The sequence below is a fragment of the Elaeis guineensis genome, chromosome 10 (genome assembly GCF_000442705.2).
Source record: "Elaeis guineensis isolate ETL-2024a chromosome 10, EG11, whole genome shotgun sequence".
Lineage (NCBI taxonomy): Eukaryota > Viridiplantae > Streptophyta > Magnoliopsida > Arecales > Arecaceae > Elaeis > Elaeis guineensis.
Window position 1 is genome coordinate 3,725,099 of NC_026002.2, and position 23,664 is coordinate 3,748,762.

The 23,664-nt window shown below is 37.5% G+C and overlaps 2 protein-coding genes across 4 annotated transcripts in view; one reads left to right on the plus strand and one right to left on the minus strand.

The window, feature by feature from the left end:
* LOC140852081 (annexin D5-like) overlaps window positions 1-23,664 on the plus strand; it is a 207,683-nt gene that overhangs the window by 69,960 nt on the left and 114,059 nt on the right. The gene's annotated exons all lie outside the window — the stretch shown is intronic.
* LOC105053157 (annexin D5) lies at window positions 7,198-18,037 on the minus strand. 3 transcript variants are annotated; one of them, XM_029267035.2, is made up of 7 exons: window positions 17,808-18,037; window positions 11,270-11,415; window positions 10,842-11,060; window positions 8,993-9,208; window positions 8,825-8,914; window positions 7,679-7,882; window positions 7,198-7,588 (listed from the first exon to the last, which is right to left on the minus strand). In XM_029267035.2, the coding sequence occupies exons 1-6, from the start codon at window positions 17,881-17,883 to the stop codon at window positions 7,679-7,681; spliced, it is 951 nt and encodes a 316-aa protein (XP_029122868.2). In that variant the 5' UTR covers window positions 17,884-18,037; the 3' UTR covers window positions 7,198-7,588. The 3 variants fall into 3 exon arrangements, with proteins under 3 accessions (XP_029122868.2, XP_010932516.2, XP_010932515.2); XM_010934214.4 differs by having other exon boundaries at window positions 7,198-7,505; window positions 17,808-18,036; XM_010934213.4 differs by having other exon boundaries at window positions 7,198-7,510; window positions 17,808-18,036.

Genomic DNA, 23,664 nt, shown 5'->3' on the forward strand with positions numbered 1-23,664 from the left:
TATCATCATGGTGAATTGCATTTAAGTATTGTTCCAATTACTTCAGAAATTCTATGAATCATTAACCTTCTCAGAAGCATAACATCTTAATTTCAGCACCTCACTTGAAAGCTTTGCTGTTGTCCTAGCAAACCATGTGCCACAACTACTCTTCCAGCACATTGCTTCAAAGAACATCATAATTCAAATATAGCCTTAAGGTTGTCTGATTGTATTATTCCTAAACCTATACTTTTTAAAATTCTATTCATGCAATAACAACACAGCATATAATTAATCTGGAAACAGAGTAGCTAACAAGCCATGCTCTGGATTTGCATCACATGTATCTATTGCCTGCTTGTTTATTAAGTCTCCTGATATTTAGACTTTAATAGCCTCATGTGAGTTTATCATGCACCTATACAAATATCAGACAATATTGGAGCTAAAGAGCTCTTCAACAAACAAAATAAAAACTTGCTTAAGATTATATTATTATCTGAGTTGGTTGGCGTGCCTGCATGCACATGTAGCCCGCTTGATTTTTGCTGACAAAGGCCTCCCTGATTGGTCTAAGTTGTGCGGCTCCCACATGCAAGCTACTACTGCTACATAGACTGCCAGTGACATAGAGTGGTCAGCCCCCCCAAGGCCCATCCAGCATAGCTGATCGATTCTTCATAGCTAGCTAATAATATCTACCTATCATATCACTTAGCGTGTATCTATATATATATAGAGAGAGAGATTGGATATATTTGGGCGAATCTTAACTCAAATTTGAACAGATCTGGATTAAATGGTAGGAGTTGCGCGTCTATGATCCAAATTATTGAATATAATATATTATTTTTAAATTATTTATATATAAAAAATCATATCTAATTTATGCATTAAATAGTCTAAAATAAATAGTTTAAATAATATCAAATTATATATTTTTTTAATTACTTAATGCATATGTTAAGAGTCTCCAAATCATAACATTGAAATAATATTAATATGGATTAGATACTAGTATATCTATATCCATAAGTCTGATGAATACAAATACAAATATGAATATTGGTTAAATGCCAACATTCATATTCAAATTTGTTTTAGATGGATATAGATATAAATCAAAAACTAGGCGAATGAATATAAATACAAATATAAGTTAGATAATTAAACTTTATGATCACAGAATCAAAGATATTACTAGATGGATGGTAAATCAAATTAACAATATATTAATATGATTATTTTTTAAAAAAATAAATGAGTGATATATAAAATTAAATAGGATTATAAATAGAATCAAATTTTTGGATATGATTGTTGCTTATCCATATTTATTTATTTGTTTATGAATATAGATACGGTTATGGATATTAATTGAATGCTAAAATTTTTATTTATATTTAGATAGATTCAAATATAAAAAATAGATCTGAACAGATATTATCCGATCTATTTTTATCACTACTAAATTATATAATTTTTTAATATAAATAATATAAAGATAGCAGAATATATTTAATAATTTTAGTCATCGATACGATCAAATCTAAAAAATTATTATTATCTAATATATATATATATATATATATATATATATATATATATATATATATATATATATATATCATCAAATTTAAATAAAGATCCCATAATTGTGTGTGTCGCCTTCTTGCAACAGGATATAGGTCTTGTAACTGTCAAATGGTAATGGGTACGATCCTGTCCAAGAAAGCCTGTTTTACCCATATAAACAATCAATTCCCCACCGACGCCGCTATGTACATAAACAAGAACTATCTTGTCTCGCAGTCTTCCATGCTATCATATTTATGCTCTCTCTCTCTCTCTCTCTCTCTCACCGCACCTGGTTTTAATTCAGTTCCATCAATCTGTGGATTCCCTATTAGCAAACAAGGCCTCCAATTATACCACCTCTATCATGGATGCTATTATGTGGCAATTCGAACCAAATAGTTTATAAACCAGGGAGCTACCAAAAGAGATCCTGCTATTCATGTACAAACTCAGAAACCCAATGCCCCCTCTAGCATTACCAAAATGACCTCTAGTAGAACATCAACTTGGATAACCTGATAAATTTGATTTTCACTTCAATTCTTTGACTAAAAAGATTTGCAAGCATGAAGAGTTGACAAGTGGACCAGCTCTCCCTTAACATGGAGAGAGCAGGATGGTAGATGCCAGTCAAGTGAGCATAAAAAAATGAAGCCAAATTCTCTAAAAAATGGTGAGCCAGTGCACAAGGCTCCTGCAATTATAAGATCAGTTGTTTTCATATTTTGAATTAAAAATCTTTCGGTTGTAATGGAATAACCTGATCATTGTGAAGGAGGAAAATCGCTTTTCCTTGTAGGATCTTCCAGATTTCATCAAATCTGGGACGGAATAATTTAAAAAAAAATTATCCTACATATATTTCAGATCTAAGTCTCTAGATCTAATCTTCATATCTGATATTAAATCTAAAATAAATCTAAAGGGATGAGAAAACAAGTAATATCTCAAGGGTAATCTGATTACCCTGTAGATGATTTCTGTACAGTCCGAGGTTCTGATGTAGCCACGCAAGCGCCTGGCCTCTATCAGTATCCACTCGGATAGAATCTGGAATATCTTATCCTCGCGAATCTATGCTCCAAAAATCAGATCTAAATCTGATTAGGAAGATCTTCAAAAGTCTTCCTGAAGTTAGAGCAGCAGCCTGTCGAAGAAGTCCTGCAGCCTTCTGTTCTAGGCATCACCACGCCTTGGATCTTTGTCAGATGGACGTCCAACTCTTTGGACGTGAAGAGGGGAGGAAGGAGAGCAGGGAGGATATAGAGAAGAGGGGAGGGGGTGGTAGCTATTGAGTTTTGTGCATAAAATAACTTCTTCCTCGAAACCCTAGGCGTAGCAGGGTTTATATAGACCCTGTATGCTGCGCAGTGCCACATCATTCAACCAATCAGAAAATTTCAATAAATTCTGAAAAAATTCTGATTGATAGAGTGATATCATCTGATCATATCAGATAAGAACCCCACATTGTCTCCAAAAGATGGCGCCAACATTGGATAAGCACAAATAGAGGTGGTGCCCAAGAGTTTAAATTGATCAAGACTCTCCAATCCTTATCCACTTGGGGCGCTCACTTTAATTCAATTAGGCTCACACCATAATTTGATTATGGCGTCCAATTTGATGTGGCTTGGCTTGTGGACACTCCACAAAAATCCTCCAATGAGCCCTCTTCAGTTTAAGACCCATATGTCAACTTTTAACAGATATCCTAAAATGAAATTGGCAGGTGCTAGGAATTAGCAGGTGTTATCTTAAATTCATCTCATGAATTAAGACAAGTCTTTTCTGAGTTGGACAAACTTCATTTAGACTGAGAGAAACCTTTCTAAGGTTCTCTGGATGAGTCAAATCACATTTAGTTCAGTAGAGACAGAAAAGATTATACGAGGAGAAAGTTAGGCTCAATCGTGTGCTAGCACGATTTTCTTGAATCTAATTGGATCTTATCCAAATCAATTGGGTTAGCCCAATTGATGACATCCAGATCCTAACTCTTGTTTGTGTGATCCAATTAGGTTCAATTTTGTATGGTAATGAGACATGTCGTGATCTCATCATCGACATCATCGAAACTCCTTTCGATGAATCAGAACTCTTCTGATTCAGACAATTAGAATGATCGATCATCAATATCATTCTAATTGCTCCTAAAATCCACCAGTGATATCTAGCAGTATGTGGTGGCAACCCATCAGAACTGAAGACGAACCTCTCGGTGCAGCTACCTGTGTGATTGAGTTCCTCTATAATGAGTCCCGACTGAATTAGGTTAAGGTGAACTCGTCAAACCCAACATCAGTCATATGAATCAATCGATCGATCCGAGTCCGATGTAAAATCTTAATGGAAAACTCTTTTCCATTATTTCACTCTGCCATGGCCATGGGCTTAAGGACTCGACTTTCAATTATCATAGGACTACTCTTCTCATCTACCGAGGTTGATAGATCCCATCTTGGTGCGACCTAGTTCTTACAATGAATATGCTACAGCCAACATACACCTCAGGGTTCCGAATGGCTAGGAGACTGAGTTATGGTGTAGTCAAACTATAACACACTCAAGATGAACTATCGATGCACCTCAGGTCAAAGAACTAGACACACAACTGCAGCATCGAGTTAGTCATTGATGAGAAGGTAGACTTCTTTATGACTGCTCGAAGTGGTCACGCTCAGTACTCTCGTTCTCAACGAATATCTGTACTCTTGCTCCGGTGTCTCCACACCGTAGACTTAAGACACATCTACCGTAAGGAAGCGATCGTACACCAACCTTCCGGATCGATCACCATACTCGTGATGATCCTATGGTCAGGAGCTGTTTATGAGTTATGTAAATTCATGCCTTAAATTTTCAACTCTTGAAAATATGAATTTACATTCCTACTAACTTAAAGGATGTATCACAGACACAATGTACACAATGTGATAGAAAAATAATCCTTTTATTCATTTATAGTCAAAATTATAAATTTACCTTTAGATCTGTACAGGAATGTGTCAGTCGATTTGGCATCTAGGGCACACATCTAACACATTGTGCCAAATCTCATCTTTTAGAAGCCACATTCTCTCTTGAAAAGAAAAAATAGAGGTTTTAAAAAGTCAAGCTAAATAAAACTTCATTTTGTCAACTTTCTCGGAAAAAAATTTTATTGTTAAAGACCAAAAATATAATCAGACCTACAATGATGGTAAAGTTGGGGAAGGGAGCCACTTAATTTTCATTATGTGATATAGGAACGTAGGGGAAAGAATTATGTGACAATCTGCACACAAGTTGTCATGGATGATCCACCAAAAGAGAGAACTTGGCACCGAATCCAGGATGAGTGCCATTACTCTATTAAACTACCAAACTGATTTTGACACTCATTCAATGTCTAACAAATTCAATTCAATTGAAAGCAGTAAAGGCCATTTTAGTTAGGTAGGGGCAAGAGAGGTACTTCACCCACAAACAGAGAAAGCCCGTGGTTTACCACAATAGAAACCCATGAGTGAAGACAAGGCAACAAAGGTGCTCCCCTTCCTTTAATATTCTAATGCTACTCAGCAGCATAAAGAAAAGCAACCCGTCTTTGCGCATAATGCCAAGAAGAAGAGGTTTTTTTCTGATCATAAAAACAATCACTAAGATACTTATCTGGAATCTTGCCCGAAGAACTTGCACTTATTATAAGTGAGGGTAATACCTGGAAATACGAACACACATCACTGAGACCGGTAGGAGTTTCCACTTTGGCAATAGAAGGGGAGGAAGGATAAGAATAAAGGGAAGAAGAGATGACAATGGAGAACAATGAAGTGGTGGTGGAGGTGGTGGAGTGTGGGTGCTGTGGCATGAGGGAGGAGTGCACAGTGGACTACATTGGATGGGTGAAGGCGCGTTTTGGTGGTGTGTGGGTCTGTGGGCTCTGTGAAGAGGCAATCAAGGATGAGCAGACGAGGCTCGGCATCGGCGTCGAGGCAGCGATGGTGGTCCACTCCAAGTTCAGAGAGAGTACTAATGTCGATACCACGGTCTGCATTGCTCGATCTCTCCTCCACTTGCTCAAGAAGGTTATCTCTTCCACCAGCACCACAACCACCTCTTCCTCTTCTCAGCCTTGACAAGTTTGCTTCCTCTGTTGCACTCAATGTTTGTCATGTAGCTTTTGACTAACTATGTAGTGAAGAACTAGCAGTGGATGTTCTAGCTCATAATTCTATCATTTCATTTGACTAACTAATGTGGTGAAGAACTAGCAGTGAATGCTCTAGCTCATAATTCTATTCATGATTGGTTAATGAGCTTCTTAATCACCCGGTGATCACTTCATCGTTCTCCTACTACAATGATCAATGAAATCAAGAGCTCATTGTTGTGGAGAAACCTTAGGAGAGCTCCGGCATTGGAACTCGGATGGTCGTATATAACCACCATATTGTTCAAAAAACAAGAAAAGAAAAGTTCAACAAGTATCATGTCATCTTCCCTGTGAGAATAATGGTAATGTTATAGTAAATAACGGTGAGCTTGGTATGAGGTTGGAAGTGAAGGCTTCTAGTGAAAGACTTCCATGCTTCTCCATAAAGTGCGCGCATGGTTCACCATCTTTAGATCATTTTCACCGAACAGAAGTTTCAGATATCCAAGATGTATTTTGAGGAAAAGACTATCCAACATGTAATATTTCATAAATGAATACCGACTCTTGAAAGCATCTAAATATGACGTCTTGATTTTGATAAGTCCTTTAGTACAACTCTCGGTATTTTATCCTAATCAATCAAGCGATGCTTTGGTCCCTTTACATTGTTGGCTGTATCATTTATTTTGCTGCAGCTCTGTGATTTGGTGGAAGCTTTAGTTTTATAACAGCAAGGAGGAGACAGCGTATTATAGAGAGGAAGGTAAGATCAAGAAGCAAATGCCGATTACCATTTAAATTTCTTTCCCATCACCAATCTGACTATGTGGAAGAACTCCGCCGTCCCGTCCATCTCAAACAAGAGAGTGACATGGATATAGAGGAAAGAGAGTGGAGTTTAACCACAATCTAAGCACACAGAAGGGAGAGATCACTATTATAATACCAATTCAAATCACCTGGAGAAACTGCTAGAACTTGTTGGTTGGGTTTGGAATTGGTTGGGGAAATTTGATTGGGTTGGGTGCACTATGGCCACGGCTAGTCAAGCACGGGAAGGAGCCATGGTTCCAATCCATTGCTTAGATACAAACAAAAGCATCCATCTGAAACAAACTCTTGGTGAAGTAGTTGCCAGGGTTAGAGGAAAAACAAAATGCCAGATAGCGATTTAGAAAAAAGGCTTTGTAATTTGACAGATCTCCTCATAATGGCGGCTGAATTTTAAAGGCGCACATCTGTTGTAAATTAGAGGATCTTGCTAGTTGAATCTGTGAATAATTGATTTCAGAGGCACAAGATGATGATCTCACGATATTATGATACAACTGTTTTTGAGTAAATCTTCTGGTTTCATCAAGGTGTTGGAGCCAAAATATGCAATTGGACGCAATGATATTACATCAAAGGGTTGTATAGATTCTGATATGAAAACAATACCAAGTGATCACTCATCCAACTTTATCAAGATAACCAAAGACATGACACCCAAGCCAGCAAGAAATAAAAATTCTATGCCAATGATAAGGTTATAACAAATGTCGAGGATCAGCTCATTTCGGAACAATCAACCAAATTTTTACCATCACAAGCAGACCATAGCAGTTGGTGCAAGAAGCAACAATAAAATGTGAAACTGTTTTTGCATACCATGACCAAATACACAAACATAAAATAATGCCAGACATTCTGATAAGAACACCAAACTTGACAATTACAGTATTATATGTACAAAGATGAGGATCTTGTACGCAGGATACAACTGTCCATTCTTCCCCAGTGAATCACCACCCTATCATGTAAGCTTCCCTTATCAAGGGAGGAAAGTGATTCAGTATAGGCTGATCGATAAAGCAAAACTCGAAAAAAGACGACAGCAAAGAGCACCTGCATTGAAAGTTCTATGCAAACTTCCACATATAACAACTATAACCCGAATTTAACGTCAATACTGTACAGAACTACTAATTGACCTACCTAATTGTTGGGACCCACAAGAGAGAGAAGAAAAGTTCGATAATGGCCTGATGTCTCTGAATGGATCGCATCCTTCAAGGGTTTGTTGTATTTCTTCCGGTATTCTGCTTTTATATATTGCATATCAATCTCAGTCCTGGAGACCACAACCCTTATGAGTGTTGTATCATTGGTTCCTAGGCCTTTCATTGCCTTGCGCAACACCTGAAAAATTATAAATTAAAAATCACTCAGATTTTACCTTTTATAACAAAGATTCTCAAACCATTTGAATGGTTTCCCCACAGCTAAAGGAACCATACTCATAAATTATGATATTTCCGGGAGAGTAAGTGAGGTTTCAGTGAAGTAGAAATATTCTTCTAAAGCATTGGATCAAATGACACTACTGTAACAATGGACATACCATAAAATCCTAAATGGGTCCATACATTGTACCCCCTTTTTTTGGGATATAAACTCTATGTACTAAAAAGAAAAGGTACCATGTGTTTCGGACAAGCTATAATAAAATATGACAGTGGCTAAGGAGCTAGGCTAGGTACAGACCAAGAGACGCTAAAGATAAGCACAGGCAATGATACAACAATGGGCAACAGGGGCCAAAACAAAAGCCCTCTCAAATGAAAGGATCAGTTTAAAATAAACAATCTGCAAGGAAAGAAGGACCTTAATTGGTGACAGGTCTGGCCCCAGATAGCATTAAACGGTGATATAGGTAATCCATAGCCAGCTCAGAATAGCTAATAACTACAGCTAAATGTCTATGATTATGGCTTTTCTTACAAGATATTCATAAGTTATTCTAATAATAAAAGAGAAGCTTGGAGGATCTCTGAGGGCACAAAAATGATTATATGGCATTAGTTCAACAAACATGTCAATGTTAACAACAAAGATTATTATGTAAAGCAGAAACAAAAGGGGGTGTCAATGTCCAATATGCATCAGAACTGTTTATACCATATCTGATAAAGTGATAATTTTATTGTTCCGCCCCATCATCTAAGTCATAAGATCAATTTCCATTCAAGATACACAAGCATGAAGGAATAGACATACAAGATTCTAATGTGGGTAAACTTCCAACTTTTCCAATGATTATGCTATATGCCATCAGTAAGGAATGGTCAAACAAACAGATACCTTAGCAAAATACTTGGCAGGATTTTCAGCAACTCTGAGGATTGCAAGAAGAGCAACTTCAAAATATCCAGATGTCTCACTCTTCACAGCCTGGAAAGGGCCTTATTTCTTAACAAACTGCCATCGATAAATGCTGACATGGGAAGGAATGAGCAAAGAAAGCATTACCTTTTCAAGGGAGCTACCATATGTATGAGAGTAGCAAGAAGAAACAGCTGCTAAATGTGCACTGCTTCTTTCACTGAAGATACGGATGAAAGCCTTCTCATCTGTTCCTAAACGCTTCTCACCAGCTTTAAAGAGGGCCTTCGCATCATTAGCTACCATTATAGAATCAACCTCAGGGCCTTCATAACGTGGCATGCTTACGCATGCAAGAAGCAACTACCAGAACGAAAATCACCATTTTAGGAAGTTGCATTTCATTTCCATTTCAGTTGAGTGGATAATGCTGGTGATCTCAGATACATTTTGACACTTACTTTTAATCAATAGCCACAATAGCCATAAAAGACTCAGAAGAAATTTTATGCTACATTAATTTGTTAATCTAAAGAATGTGAGATATTCAGCATGTGGAGCTAACCCTGCATTATAGTTTATTGTTGTATGCAATTCTAAGACAGCAGATATCAGGTGATATCTCAGCCATTGCAGAAACAGCTCACACTTCATAATAATACCTTTTATTTTAGAGTCAGCAAACTGATCAAAGAGAACTGACATGAATAGTAACCCTGCAATACTTAAAAATTCATTCTAAAAGGTAAATGTGAAGACTTGTGAGAACACTTTTCTTTTCACATTTACTGCATTGAAATGATCTGATTTCACATAATATATTCTTCATTTATTGCATGCTCAGTTTTCCGACTAGAATTAAGTCATGAATAACCTTAGATCACATCATCAGAATCACAAAAAGAAAATCCCATGAAGGCAGTGTGCTTGCTTCAACATATACAGACATTTGTTAAACCCACAAATAGCTCAGGAAGATAGTTTCATGACATCCTTGAAATCATATAAATGGAGACCTCATAGATGATTTAGAATGCATTCAGACCAAAGATTTGGAACTTCCAAAAACCTCACGGCATGCATTGCATGGATTCTTATTAACTAATTCAATCAATTCTTGTGTAGCACAAGCTTCCATACAGTGCAAATAAACAACTAATAATCCAGATTTCCCCTAGACATAGATAAACAGCGTCCAAATGGACATTCAACTAATAGATCAGTCATTCTAATTTGTGTTAAGATGTATGCAAGAACTCAAAATAAGTAAAAAGCAGTGTCAGAGAAAAGATGTTCAAGTTAGAGTCCATACAGTATAAGCATGCATGTATCTGGAAATAAGTAACCATGCTTCTCTAGGTTGCAATGCATTAATGTCTACCTTTTGGATGCACTTCAACCTCTCTAAGTCCAAACAAGTTAGCATACTTTGCTCTTACTTGAAGGACCGTAAGATGCCACAATAATTAGGTAAGTTGGCTAGACATTTTATATTTTACTATATTGCCTGCAGTTCCAAAAGATTTTAATAGTACCAACATATCTAATTAAAAGTTCAAAGCATTTTTTTTTGTACATTAAAAATTTAAAGCATTAGTAGCCACATCTTATAGGTAATTTGAGTCTGGCCAGACACTACTAAGAAAAGCTAATCCATCAAACAGTTCCAATAGTTGCTTTCCACTCTTCAGTTACCAACCAGAAATGTGAAAAAATGTGTCAATGCATGCATGGAACATCAGAAACAAAATTTACAGATGCCAACATGAGGCCAGCAGAATTTGATGCTTAACTTTTTCAAATTGGAGAAAAGAGTAATTGAACATTTCCAATCAAACTCATATGTATTGAACAGCTAATGCAAGAAATCACAGAACTTGAAAAATAAATTACGAATGGATGATTTTTGATAAAGACAAAAAATTCCAATTTCATAATTTTAAATCAAAGATGTAGCAAAAACAGTATACACTATTTTGGCATGATAAGGAATAACCTTTTGGTGATCTCCAGAGGTTTGACGATGAATGTCATGCTCAAGATAAGAACCAAATTTTGCATAGTATGCTTGTTTAATTATCTGTATCATTGATGGTGTACGAGAGCATATTACTTCAGTGGCTGCTTGCAAATCAATGACATCTCCACTGAGTGCCTGCCTTAATATAGTTGCATCACGTCCTGGTGGATCAAGAACCCATAGGAGCATTGCTCTCTGAGATGGAAGTCATTAAACAACCGTAAGGCACAACCTTCATCATAACTTTACATAAAATTATATTGTATGCTCTAATCCCTTATGATTAGCACTTTTGATTCTGTTTTTTATAAGTAATCAAAATTTTGAGAGCTCATTGCACCCAACTCAGTCAATTTTTTTCCTTAAAATTCTCAAGATAGCCTTCTTCGAGTTTTGCTTCACACCTTTAGGTTTCCACTGAGCTCAGAAGATAAGCGTTTGATGAGCTCCTCAGAATACATGGCTCGGTATTCCTGTTGAATGAGTGCACGTTGTGTTGCATCGCGGTGAGCAAGAATGTTTACTACTGCTGCACTGTCACAGCCGAATCCTGAATCATCACCAAGTCAAAAGCTGAATATAAGGAAATTTTAAGACAAGGAAAATCTTAACCTGAAAAAAATGGTGAAGACCTGATTAATAATTTGCATAAGAGCACCAAATGAATTATTGAGATAAAAAAAAACTGAATTTGAGAAATTGAAGTCCAAATGCTCTGCTGTTAGAACCAACAAACAGAAGCATTCAAAACTTTACCAATGGCATGTTTGGTGTAGCTTTTGCTTCTAGAGAAGAGATTTTTTAAAAGTAATTCATCTGAAGTACTTGTAAGAAGTGGCTTATACTTAATTCCAACATATGGTAATCTCAAGTTGCAAAAGAAGCATTTGTTTGTTTATTCGATGTCTAGCAAGGATGTTAGAACAAATTCATATAAATTAAATTCTGGCCATTTCAAAGACTAGCAGTCATACTTTCTACTATGCATAGTGATTAAAAAAAATGAGCAAAATAATTACATCAATTTGATACAACTGAAAAGTTTAGAAAAATTATGTTAGTAGGTTGCTAAAAAAGGAAGAATTGTACAACTATGTGATTTTTCTTGATATTTTTGATCAATATAAAGATTAATTTGTTTAAGGTAAGTTACCACCAAAAGCTGACCCCTGATAGTTAGGATAGAGTTTAACGGTTATGTCTATGGTCAAGGTTATCACCAGTTTGTTATCGATAGAAATACATAAGATAATATCAGAACATGACTTTTATCAGATTGTAGTTTGGCCACCCATTTATCCTTTTGTTGATAGGTCCAAACTACAAAGATCTTGTGCAAGGGCTTGAAGCAGAACAAATCTTGAACCCAGGGATGACTGGATGCAAATCCTTGGTATTAAGGGAGCACCCTTGCCTTCTGGAATACAGTGTGAAGAAGCCATCTAACACATGGGATCAAATGCATCTTAGATACCATATTTTATGGGAAAGACTTTTCCAATGGTGCATCAATTTTGAGTTCTGCTCTGATATAGAGTTAACTAACAAATCAATATTTAAAGGTTGAAAGTTATCTATCCATTCTCCTCATTTTAGATGCTCATCTATCAGCCGATTACTCCATTCATCCCGTTTACCTTCTCTCATTTTCCCTTTTCCACCCATTAATAACAGCAAAATTAAAGTGGATGATAACATTGTAGATATGAAACCTGTAGCAAAAGGAATAGTTGCTGTGAAGGCGGCCTACAAGGAAAGATATGAGAAACCTGGAAGTTAATAAGCTGCATGAGTTGGTTATGGTGAAGTATCTAACAAGCAGGCCATAAGCACTTTGAATTTAAATGTGTGTGGAGAACATATGGGATCACTATGCCAAGTTGTCCACCATGCTTGACCACTGGGGCCGCTAGACACAAGGCTCATTGCCTCCTTCTTGGACCCATTTATTTGCCAGGGAAAAGAAAATGGTATAGCCTGATCAATGATACATAATGGTAGATGCAAACATTTAAGGGGATTTGCACATAATTGTGGATTAGAATGGCGTTGAAACCATGGAGATGGCTTTCTTTTAATGTTTGTGAAATCGCAAAAAGTCACAAAGAAGGGAATGGGCTGGAATCCAGATAGTTGTTGCAACAGTTACCTTCTAAAACAAGGAAAAAAAGGATACTTAAACAGCAGATTGTTAATCTTTCAGAATCAATAAACTGTATCCAAATTTCATGAAAGTGGAGCCAGTTTAGGCGAAATGTGGTTATGAGACCCAAAGGCACTTACTTGCACACCACGGGAAGGCCGCACGTGTGCATTCAGATGATGTACAAACAGACAGGAATATAACATCTACCTCCAATTCTAAAGCTAGAAAAAACTAACTAAAAGCATATAAGATGCAAAATTCAAAAAATTAGAACCAAAATAAAACACAATGGACAGAAAAGACAACAAAACAAGAACCAAAAATCCACAGAGATGATGACACTGCCTCATGACCTTCCACCTGACAGATATTCTATATACATTTTAAACAAAAAAGTGGTCATAGCCCATCCATAGTTTATCTGCCGATTTTATCATATTTATGTCAATTGGCTCAAACTTCCTCCCAGTACCATCATCATTCCATCTTTTCCCATTGAAGAAAATTTATACTATTTCATTAAACTTGATGAACTCCTAAGATGCAACTTTTCCATAAGTTTCTATTAATTTACATTTTGGGTACTGTTTGGGAAATCTCTGATACATTCACGGATTCACCTTACAGTAATACACATCCTTAATGAATTACCAGGAAGACTACAACAATTCTTAACCAAAAAGATTTGGAAAATGTAAAACTAGCGTACATTGGTCCTAGTTTCCAACTTCATGGGTTATTAAATTCCAACAAAATGATTGCTTGAACCTTCATTGACAAGCACCACCCTACATTTTGTTAGCCAGATGACATCTCACCCCTTTACATGATGATAACATGTACTATGACCTAGCAAAGAACTTGAGCATTATGGTCTAATAGGGGTCAGCAGAATTTCAGTGAAAAATAAACAAAAGCACCTAACATCCCCATGAGCACTACAAATCCTTTTGTAAATTCTATTCTGACCTTGGAAAGCAGCCACAGTCCTCCAAATAGTCCATCACCATAAGTAATATGTTTACAGAAATCAAATATAGCATGAAAATAGCAAATCCATAGTTCTGAGAAACTTGGTATATGTAGGGAAGGTATCGTGTGGCACCGTGAACCAATCCAACCCAATAATACCTGATCTGACCTAAAGATAGCTACCTTGCTGCATAAGTAGGAAAGTATAGAAGGTATTGTAACTGCTATCTTGCAAAATCCATCCCATCCATCCATCCATCCATCTATACACACACGCATACATATATAATATAAATATACACAGTACATATCTATCTTTAGTAACGACATGAGAATTTTATAGATAAAGAAATCCAGACCAACACCAAATATAGAGGATTGGACATTGAGCCAGTCCAAACCAACCCATTTTCCCCATCAGATCAGATGGATGGTATTATAAACCCAACCCATTCCGATCCAAATTATAAATGCATTTGTTGGATCAAGATACGAGACCAAAATTTAAGCAGGCTTCGGTCTGGATCATGAAGGAAAAACCGTATTTTTCCTTGTAGGATCTTCCAGATCTAATGAGATCTGGGGTGGAATATTTTTAAAAAAAAATTATCCTACGATATTTCAGATCTAAGATCTATTAGATCTGATTCTTATTATCTGACATTTAATTTAAAATTAAATCTAAAATCAAGAGGGATAGAGAAATACCTCTAAGATAACTAGATTACCATATAGATGATCACAGCAATGCCCGGAGTTCTAAAATAGCCATGTAGTCGCCTGGCCTCTATCGGTATCCACTCGAGCAGGATCTGAATCGTCTTTTCCTCGCAAATCTTTGTTCCAAAAATCAGATCTGGATCTGATCTGAAAGATCTTCAAAAGATCTTCTGAAGCTGGAGCAGCAGCTTCTCGACAAATCCCTGCAGCCTTCTGATCAGGGAGCCACCACGCCTTGGACAAGCACCAGATGGACGTCCAACTTCTTGGATGTGAAGAGGGGAGAGAGAGGACCAGAGGAGGCATGGAGAAGTGGAGGGATATCAGGCTTTTGCTGGGTATTGAGCAAATTCTCTTAACCCTAGGTGCAGACAGGGTTTAAATAGATCCTGCTGCGCCATGCAGTGCCACATCATTCGACCAATCAGAAAATTTCAATTAATTCTGAAAAAATTTTGATTGGTGGAGTGATGTCATCTGATCATATCAGATAAGAATCCCACCAAACTCTCCTACTGTTGGCGCCAATACTGGATAAACACAGTGAGATTGGCGCCCAACAGTTTGAGTCGATCAAGGCATAGAGTCCTCATCTCATGGGACTCTATCCTTATCCACTTGGGGCGCACGCCCAATCTGATCTTGGCGCCCACTCTGAGGCCTAATTTAGCAGGTGGACACTCCACAAAAACTCTCCAATGACCTCTTGCCAAATGGCCTTCAGTTCAAGATCCATAAGTCAACGTTTGACCGATGTCCTAAAACGAAAATAGCAGGTGACAAGAATTTGGCAGGTGTTGTCTTAAATTCATCTCATGAATTAAGACAAGACTTTTCTGAGCTGGACTGGCTCCAGTCAGACTGAGAGAAACCTTCTCAAGGTTCTCTAGGTGAGTCAAATCACATTTGGCTCAGTCGAGATGAAAAAGATTGTACGAGGAGAAAGTTAGGCTCAATCGTGTGCTAGCACGATTTTCTTGAACCTAATTGGATCTAATCCAAATCAATCGAACTGGGCTAACTCAATTGATGACATCCAGACTCTAACTCTTGTTTGTATGACCTAGTTAGGTTCATTTCCGTATGGTAATGAGACATGCCGTGATCTCATCATCGACATCATCGAAACTCTTTTCGATGGATCAGAACTCTTCTGATTCAGACAATTAGAATGATCGATCATCAAGATTATTCTAATTGCTCCCAAAATCCACCAGTGACACCTAGTAGTATATGGTGACAACCCATCAGAAATGAAGACGAACCTCTCGGTACAGCTACCTGTGTGATTGAGTTCCTCTATCATGAGTCCCAACTGAATTAGGATTAAGGTGAACTCGTCAAACCCAACATCAGTCATATGAATCAATCGATCAATCCAAATCCAATGTGAAACCTTAATGAAAATTTTTTTTCCATTATTTCACTCTGCCATAGCCATGGGCTTAAGAACTCAATCTTTCGATCATCATGACTACTCTTCTTATCTACCGAGGTTGATAGATCCCATCTTAGTGCAATATGGTTCCTACAATGAATATGCTACAGCCAACATACACCTTAGGGTTTCGAATGGCTAGGAGACCGAGTTATGGTGTAGTCAAACTATAACACACTCAAGGTGAACTGTCTATGTACCTCAGATCAAAGAACCAGACATACAGCTGCAGCATCGAGCTAGTGATCAACGAGAAGGTAGACTTCCTTATGACTGCTCGAGGTAGTCACGCTCAGTACTCTCGTTCTCAACGAATACCTGTACTCTCGCTCCGGTGTCTCCACACCGTAGACTCAAGACTCATCTACCCTAAGAAAGCGATCGTACACCAACTTTCCGGATCGATCACCATCCTCGTGATGATCCTATAATCAGGAGCTGTTTATGAGTTAGTTATGTAAATTCATGCCTTAAATTTCCAACTCTTGAAAATATGAATTAACATTCCTACTAACTCAAAGGATGTATCACAGACATAATGTACACAATGTGATAGTAAAATAACCCTTTCATTTATAGTCAAAATTATAAATTTGCCCTTATATTTGTACAGAAATGTGTCAGCCAATCTGGCATCTAAGGCACATATCTAACAGATCAAACATTGCCCCCAGCATCCAATCCACTTACAGCTTAGCTGTGACCACTCCTTTTTCATGTATAATCATAAATTGGACTAAAGTAAATCCATGAAGAGTAAACTTTCCCATGATTCAACAGCCACAGACAAGAATAATACCGAGCAACAGGAAGTAACAAGGAGATAAAGGAGTGGAACCGACCAACGGACCCAGTTCTTTGATTCCTTTATTCACATCTACTTTTCTTTCTCTCCTTCTAGCCAAGGCCATCCAAGGCAGACCCTGATCATGTGTGTGCATGTGGTCAAAACGCATAAAACAACAGAGCAACATGCAATGCGACAAGTCAGTCGACATCAATCAATCAACCCAGCAGGTGAGCTGATCCCCTAAATATCCTTCCCAAACCAAGTTCAACCCTGGTTGACCTAAAGCAGAATCTAAACTAAGTCCAACTACATCAAAATTTGGAGATGACACAGCTTCGGTAAAAACAGAAAGCTGCCAAAAAAATCCTCTTTTTTTGCAGTAAACTCTAAATAAAAATATTCAATAGCCAAAACCCTAGGATGGAATTTTTTTAACTTGCTAATAATCTATGAAGGTGAAGAAGATTTGATCCTCAGAATCCAAAACATACTCCTCAATTGCCAATTTCCAATAAAGCACGAAGGTAAAGACAAATAGCAGAACAACCCACTTCCCAAAACCCAACAAAATTTTTGAAAAGCCCCCTTTTCACTCAAAAGAACCCCTTGTTTCCTTTTTTAACAGCTCCAAATCGCAGTATCCCCAAATCCAAACACCCACAGAATCCAAACCCCAATAAAACCCACCAACAACAAACAATCATTCAACCATCTCACAATCTTCAATGCCATGAAACCACATCAAACGCTCAATTTTACGCCGAAACAACAATATAGATCACAGAACAAATAGCATAACAATCTGAACCCAAGCAAAAAGGGTTAAATCAACGTAGGAATTAAAAGTTGGAAAGCAAAACCAAACAAAATCATTACCTTTAAAGGCTTTGTAGAGATCAATGGCGTCCTGGCGAGGGGAAGACAGAACCGGCGGAATGCTCAAAGTCGACATCTTTGCGTTCTCTCCCGTACCAAAAGCTCTCGAGCTTTTCCTTCTCTTATCGCACCTAAATTATCCGCTCTTTCGCCGCGCAGCGAAGCGCGTCCTCGTGGAACACCACGCGTTCTCTCTCCTAAAAGGCTTCGTGTCAGATTTTGGCAGCCTCTGTTGATAACCAGGTGGAGTGAAACGGTTACGACAGCTAAAAAAATGTGGTCTAACCGGCCGTTTGTTGGAGATTTAATTTATAAACAATTTAAATTTTTAAAAACCAATTATTTCAAAAATTTTAATTTTATTTTTAAAATTTATAAACAATCTAAATTTCAAAGCATGTGAAAGCAAATCTTCATTCCAAAAATAGCTCAAGCTGGATTTTATTAGATTTTGAGTAAAATGGACAAGTGACCACACACATATGCACCCGACTTGATCGTGCCGTGCACATGCACATGACTCCACAAATCTATATCTAATAAGGGAAAAAAATTGTTCATATGGCAACGTTTTTATATTTTGATTCAAATAAATCTTTTTTTTTTTAATTTTTTAAATTTTTTTAATAATTTTTTTATAATATTATTATAAAATTTTACAAATAACAACGTAACAATTTTTTAGTTACGTTGTTCTAACACTATTTGCACTGGATAGAAAATAAAAAAAAAAAAAGTTGAAGATCTTTCGGTTCATGACCACTTAGTTTATAGATCTAATATCATAGACTTGATTGGTAACAGCGACTCTGCATGCATCGTACCAATCCTTAACTACTCTATCGGCCAAATGAATTAAATAGTGATATAGCAAGTGATCGGCAGCATCACTTGAGAAAAAATAGCAATTAATAAGTGGTCGTTGGGAGAGTTGAAGAATTTGATTTGGGTTGTTGGAGTGGATGAAGGTTGCGGAGAGCTGATCATGAATGGCTTGCCCAAGAATTTATCTAGTCAAAACTATTTTTGTATGCAAATGAGTTAAGAGGACACTATAATTTATTATTCGATAAAAAGAGAAGAATATCCTTAAATGGTTCCGTTGAGACCATAAGTATATTAAAGTCCCATACAATTAATTAATTTGTAATAACAAAGATGACTCTGGACCAAGAAAAGAACAATTTTTTTTGCATGCTCATCTCATGATCATCAACCTAAACCGGTAGCTAGGAAACTGCTGGGCATGGCCAGTTTTCCTATACCCTGGCAGGGCCATAAATCAAATTTCATAGCCATCAATGGTCTCTCTCTCTCTCTCTCTCTCTCTCTCTCTCTCAAACAAATTCAATGTGCTCTCGTGAATCACATGAATGCCTTATGTTTCACGTTCATACGCTGGTCATGACGGTTCACACGTACGCATGAGCCATTGACTGCATTTGGTTCGAGTCAATGAGCTAAAGCAAGTGGGAAAGCAGGGTGCTATATGGGCTAGCTTTTTCCTTGGCTAGTTGAGTGTGGAGCAAGTACATAAGAACTTTTATATTATTCTATCTTGTATTCCTCATCATCTAGTATTGCATCATACGCAAATGACTTAAATTTTAGATAGGTTTGACTTGGCAACGAAGGGACTTGCCGGCTACTTGTTTTCCTTGCTTTTCTTGTGAGATACCTCAGACATCAAAAGCAAATCTAGCCACCAGCTTTGTAAGTATCGATTAAGAATCCAGACCAGGTGTGGGTCCAGTAAGCATTGAACTGCTCAGCAACAAGCCTTCATGCTAGATGGACCACTTGTAACCTATCAACATCTTTTGTTAACATGCCTCCTCGAAACAATCTCCAATGACTAATTCTATGACCTTTTCGTCCCAGCATGATGCATTGGTTAGGAAGAAAATAAGGTAGAGTGATATTAGGTGGGAGGAAAACAACGTATATAATGGCATCTACCAGATCAACATATGGTTTTTTAATTTATCCGGTTGACATTATTGGCAACATATAAATGTTGTTAAGATGATGGTTTTCTGTGGGAAAAAAAAGCTCCATGATCGTGTTGAAATTGAATGTGCTTGCAAAATTTGCTTATAGAGAGAGGCCGTCAAGATGATGGTTTTCTGTCGGAAAAAAAAGCTCCACGATCGTGTTGAAATTGAATATGCTTGCAAAATTTGCTTATAGAGAGGGGCCTTGCTATACCACTACGGTGGTAATCCAGCAGAATGGGTTTTGATTTCCAACCAAGCGATCTGAGTTCAAGTGTCGGTGGATGTTGAGACTGCAATTAAATGCCAGACTTAAATGACCCAGCCGGATGGGGACTCTCATGGTCACACCCAGAGGAGATTGCTACGTCGGTCATTCTTCCTCACCTCATTTTTTTTATCAAAAAAAAAAAAAAAAGATTTTGGTTATACTTGCAAGTGCTGTTAACTTGGTCAAAAATGTTGAGTAAAGGAGAGCCAGCGAGGGCCTCATATGTACAGATTGAATTGGAGATGGGGCAATTAGCTTATGTAGAGTTATGTCTCAATACGGTGAATCCAGGGCACATGGTATCAAGAGTTGATACACATGTACACATGTGTATGGCACAAAATGGTAAAGAAGCTGAAAAGCTAAATATAGCACCTATCTTAACAAGCCCAAAAGACTATACCACAACATAGCCCTCTAATCAAGGAGATCTGTATACAGATGGGAGATATCCTTCTCTTTAATTATTTTTACCAAAGACTAGTATATAGAAGGGAGGAGTTTTAGTTGCAAGGGTGGTTCCCTACCTGATGCATCACTATTATAGCCAAAGGCTCATGGCTTGGCACTAAAGTATTATCCACTCTGGCCTGTGGGTTTTTCAATTTTATCTTTCAAAATGCACCTCATGTGAGAAGGATTATCCCTTCCTATATAAGTCAGAGTTTTTCTTGACTCACAATTAATGTGTGACCCGTGAGATCCTCCCTTCTACACCACAACAACAATATTTTTTATAAAAAAATATATTATTATGCCAATTTTAGGCTTGCCTTGCTATTTGGAGTGCTTGCATATTGCTTGAGCAAACAATGAAAGTGACTTAGCTTGCGTCCTAAATTAACTAAATATCTCTACTCCAACATCTTCCCCTTTTTTGCTGATAGAATTTCTCAACATGCTATTCCCTGCTTTATTTGTAGAGTAGTTATCATCTATGCACTTCCTTTGATTTTACAACTATAGTTCAAATGTACAGAAAGTGGGCTTTGGCCCTGCAGAAAAGTTGCCTTATAATCTTGATGTCATAGATTCAAAGCATGGATCAATCTCTCCGCTTGCAAGGATAAGGCTTAACAGATGCTATGGTGACAGGAGTCTTGTGTACTAGGATTAGTCTTAACATTACATTATGGGTATTGGTGGGGGTGTCACCTTGACTTCAGTCAAAGCCAAACCTTCCTTGAGATCGGCTACTGCCGAGGACACATGGTCAGACCCTGCCAACCTAATCTCATCTATTGTGAACAAAGAGAAGACTGGCCCAATTAGGTAGACCTCATAATCTAGAGGGAGATCAATCTTTCAATCGTGGTAAGCCAAATAAGGCAATCGTAACCACATGTGGGAGGATCTGCATGATAGCCAGGCAATAGCTAGCTTACTCTATGTTCCGAATATGGGATGTGATTTTCACCAGCGAGATTTGCGCATACCTTTCAGAACGGTCACCACTCAAAGCAGGAAGAGTAGTTTCTCCCCTTCTCTAAATAGAGAAAAAAAAGAAGAACCCCAAATAAGTCTCAACCTTTCACAAACTCTCCTCTTTCTATTTCTTTATATTTCTTTGATTATCCATTGATTTGAGCATTAGAAAGTCCTCCAGAATACTTTCGATTAGAGATTTTATTTGTAGGTCCGTTCTCCACTTGTTGGTGTCGCCCACTTCGGCTCACTCTAGTCTAGGCTGACTTCAACCTCGATTCGGCATCTGTCAGACTAACCGACCTCAGAGCCAGCTCGGAATCGGTAGCAACAAATATTTAGAAAGAAGTCCTGAGGTTTTAATTGATTGGGATAGCCTAAATCATGTTTTATTATAATATGAAATGTTCAATGCATATATTCATGGAGAACCATGTAAATGTAGAGCTTCAATATCCATCCTAGATGTTGAATTAGAATAGTTTAAACTTGAGTGAAAGGCAACAAGCATTGGAGATGATATAATAGAAGTTGTACCTATTGCTGCTAATACTACTACAAAATAGGGCTACGGCAGCGATTTTCAACCACTGCCATAGCTCAAAAAATCGCTGCTATAGTCTGCGACAGCAGTTAGACAACTACTATCATTGTGACCATCATCGTAGACCTATAGCAGCAATTTTTTGGGATATGGTAGGGATTATGTCAACCGCTGTCATAAAAAGGTATGGCCGTGGTTTTACAACCGCTGCTATAGCAACTGCTACCATAGCTTTTTATGGTGGTAGTGGTTTTGCAACCGCTGCTATAGCAATCATTATCGTACAGCTATGGCAGCGATTGTCCAACTATTGCTATAGATACTACGGCAGCGGTTTGGCAACTGCTACCATAGCCTTTCATCGGTCAAAATGGCCGGTAGGTAATGGATGGTGGCCGGTCAGTGGGAGGGGAGGCGGCGGCTGGCCCATCGGAGTGACGGCGGCGGCAGAGGGTGGCGACGGCGACCGACGGTGGTGGCGACGACGACCGACGGCAATGGCGACAGCCGACGAGCGACGATGATGGTGGGGGGCCCAGAGAGAGAGAGATCGCAAAATATTTAAGCCCATGCTGTTACTGGTTGACTATTTAAGTCGTTATATACAGGTTATTCATTTCTTCCATAATCGATATGAGACTATCATAATCAATCATAAGTTGGACCTATGGCAACGGTAACCGATAATCGCTACCATAGACGACCTATGGCAGTAGTTATCGGTAACTACTGTCGTAGGTCTAATCTATGGCAGCAGTTAGTGATAACCACTACCATATGTAGAGATATGGTTGTGGTTATCATAAGTACGAACCGTCTCAATCCGACAGTCCTAGATATGTCGATTATTAAAATTTGATTTCGACGGTCACGAACAGCCGCATGATGATCTGATAGATAGAGATCATCGATGGGTCCAAAAATTTGTAATGATGATCTCAGTGATATTTGTATTACACTATCAAAATTTTATTTCAATCGGACATCATTATCATAGTTAATTTAGCACGAAATGATTTAGACCGTTAAATAAAAAATAAGTAATGAAAAGATCAAATGGCATCCGATTATCAGATGATTTTTTAGATAAATGATCTTTTCTACTATTTTAATCGTTTGTACGGTGATGATTGTAAAATTCAAACCACACATATATGAACGATCTAAAACTATATATCGCTTGCTATTCATTTTTAAATTCTTTAAGTAATTATACTTGTATTTTTGTAAGATGTACTCAAATAGATTCTAACATATACGCATGGTTTGAATTTTATGATCATCACCATATAAATGATTAAAGTATTAACAAAGATCATTTATTCAAAAAATAATCTCAATCGGATGTCGATTGGCCTTGTGATCACTCATTTTTCATTTAACGATCAAAATCATCTCGTGCTAAATTGATCATGCTAATGATGTCCGATTGAAATAAAATTTTGATAATATTCTACAAATATTATCGAGATCATCATCGTAAATTTATGGACCCATCGATAGTTCTATCTATCAAATCAACGCACAGTCGTTCGAGACCGTCAAAATTGAATTTTAATAATCGATAAAGCTAGGGCTATCGGATCAAGATGATCTTTTGTAAGGATACTCTAACGATAATTA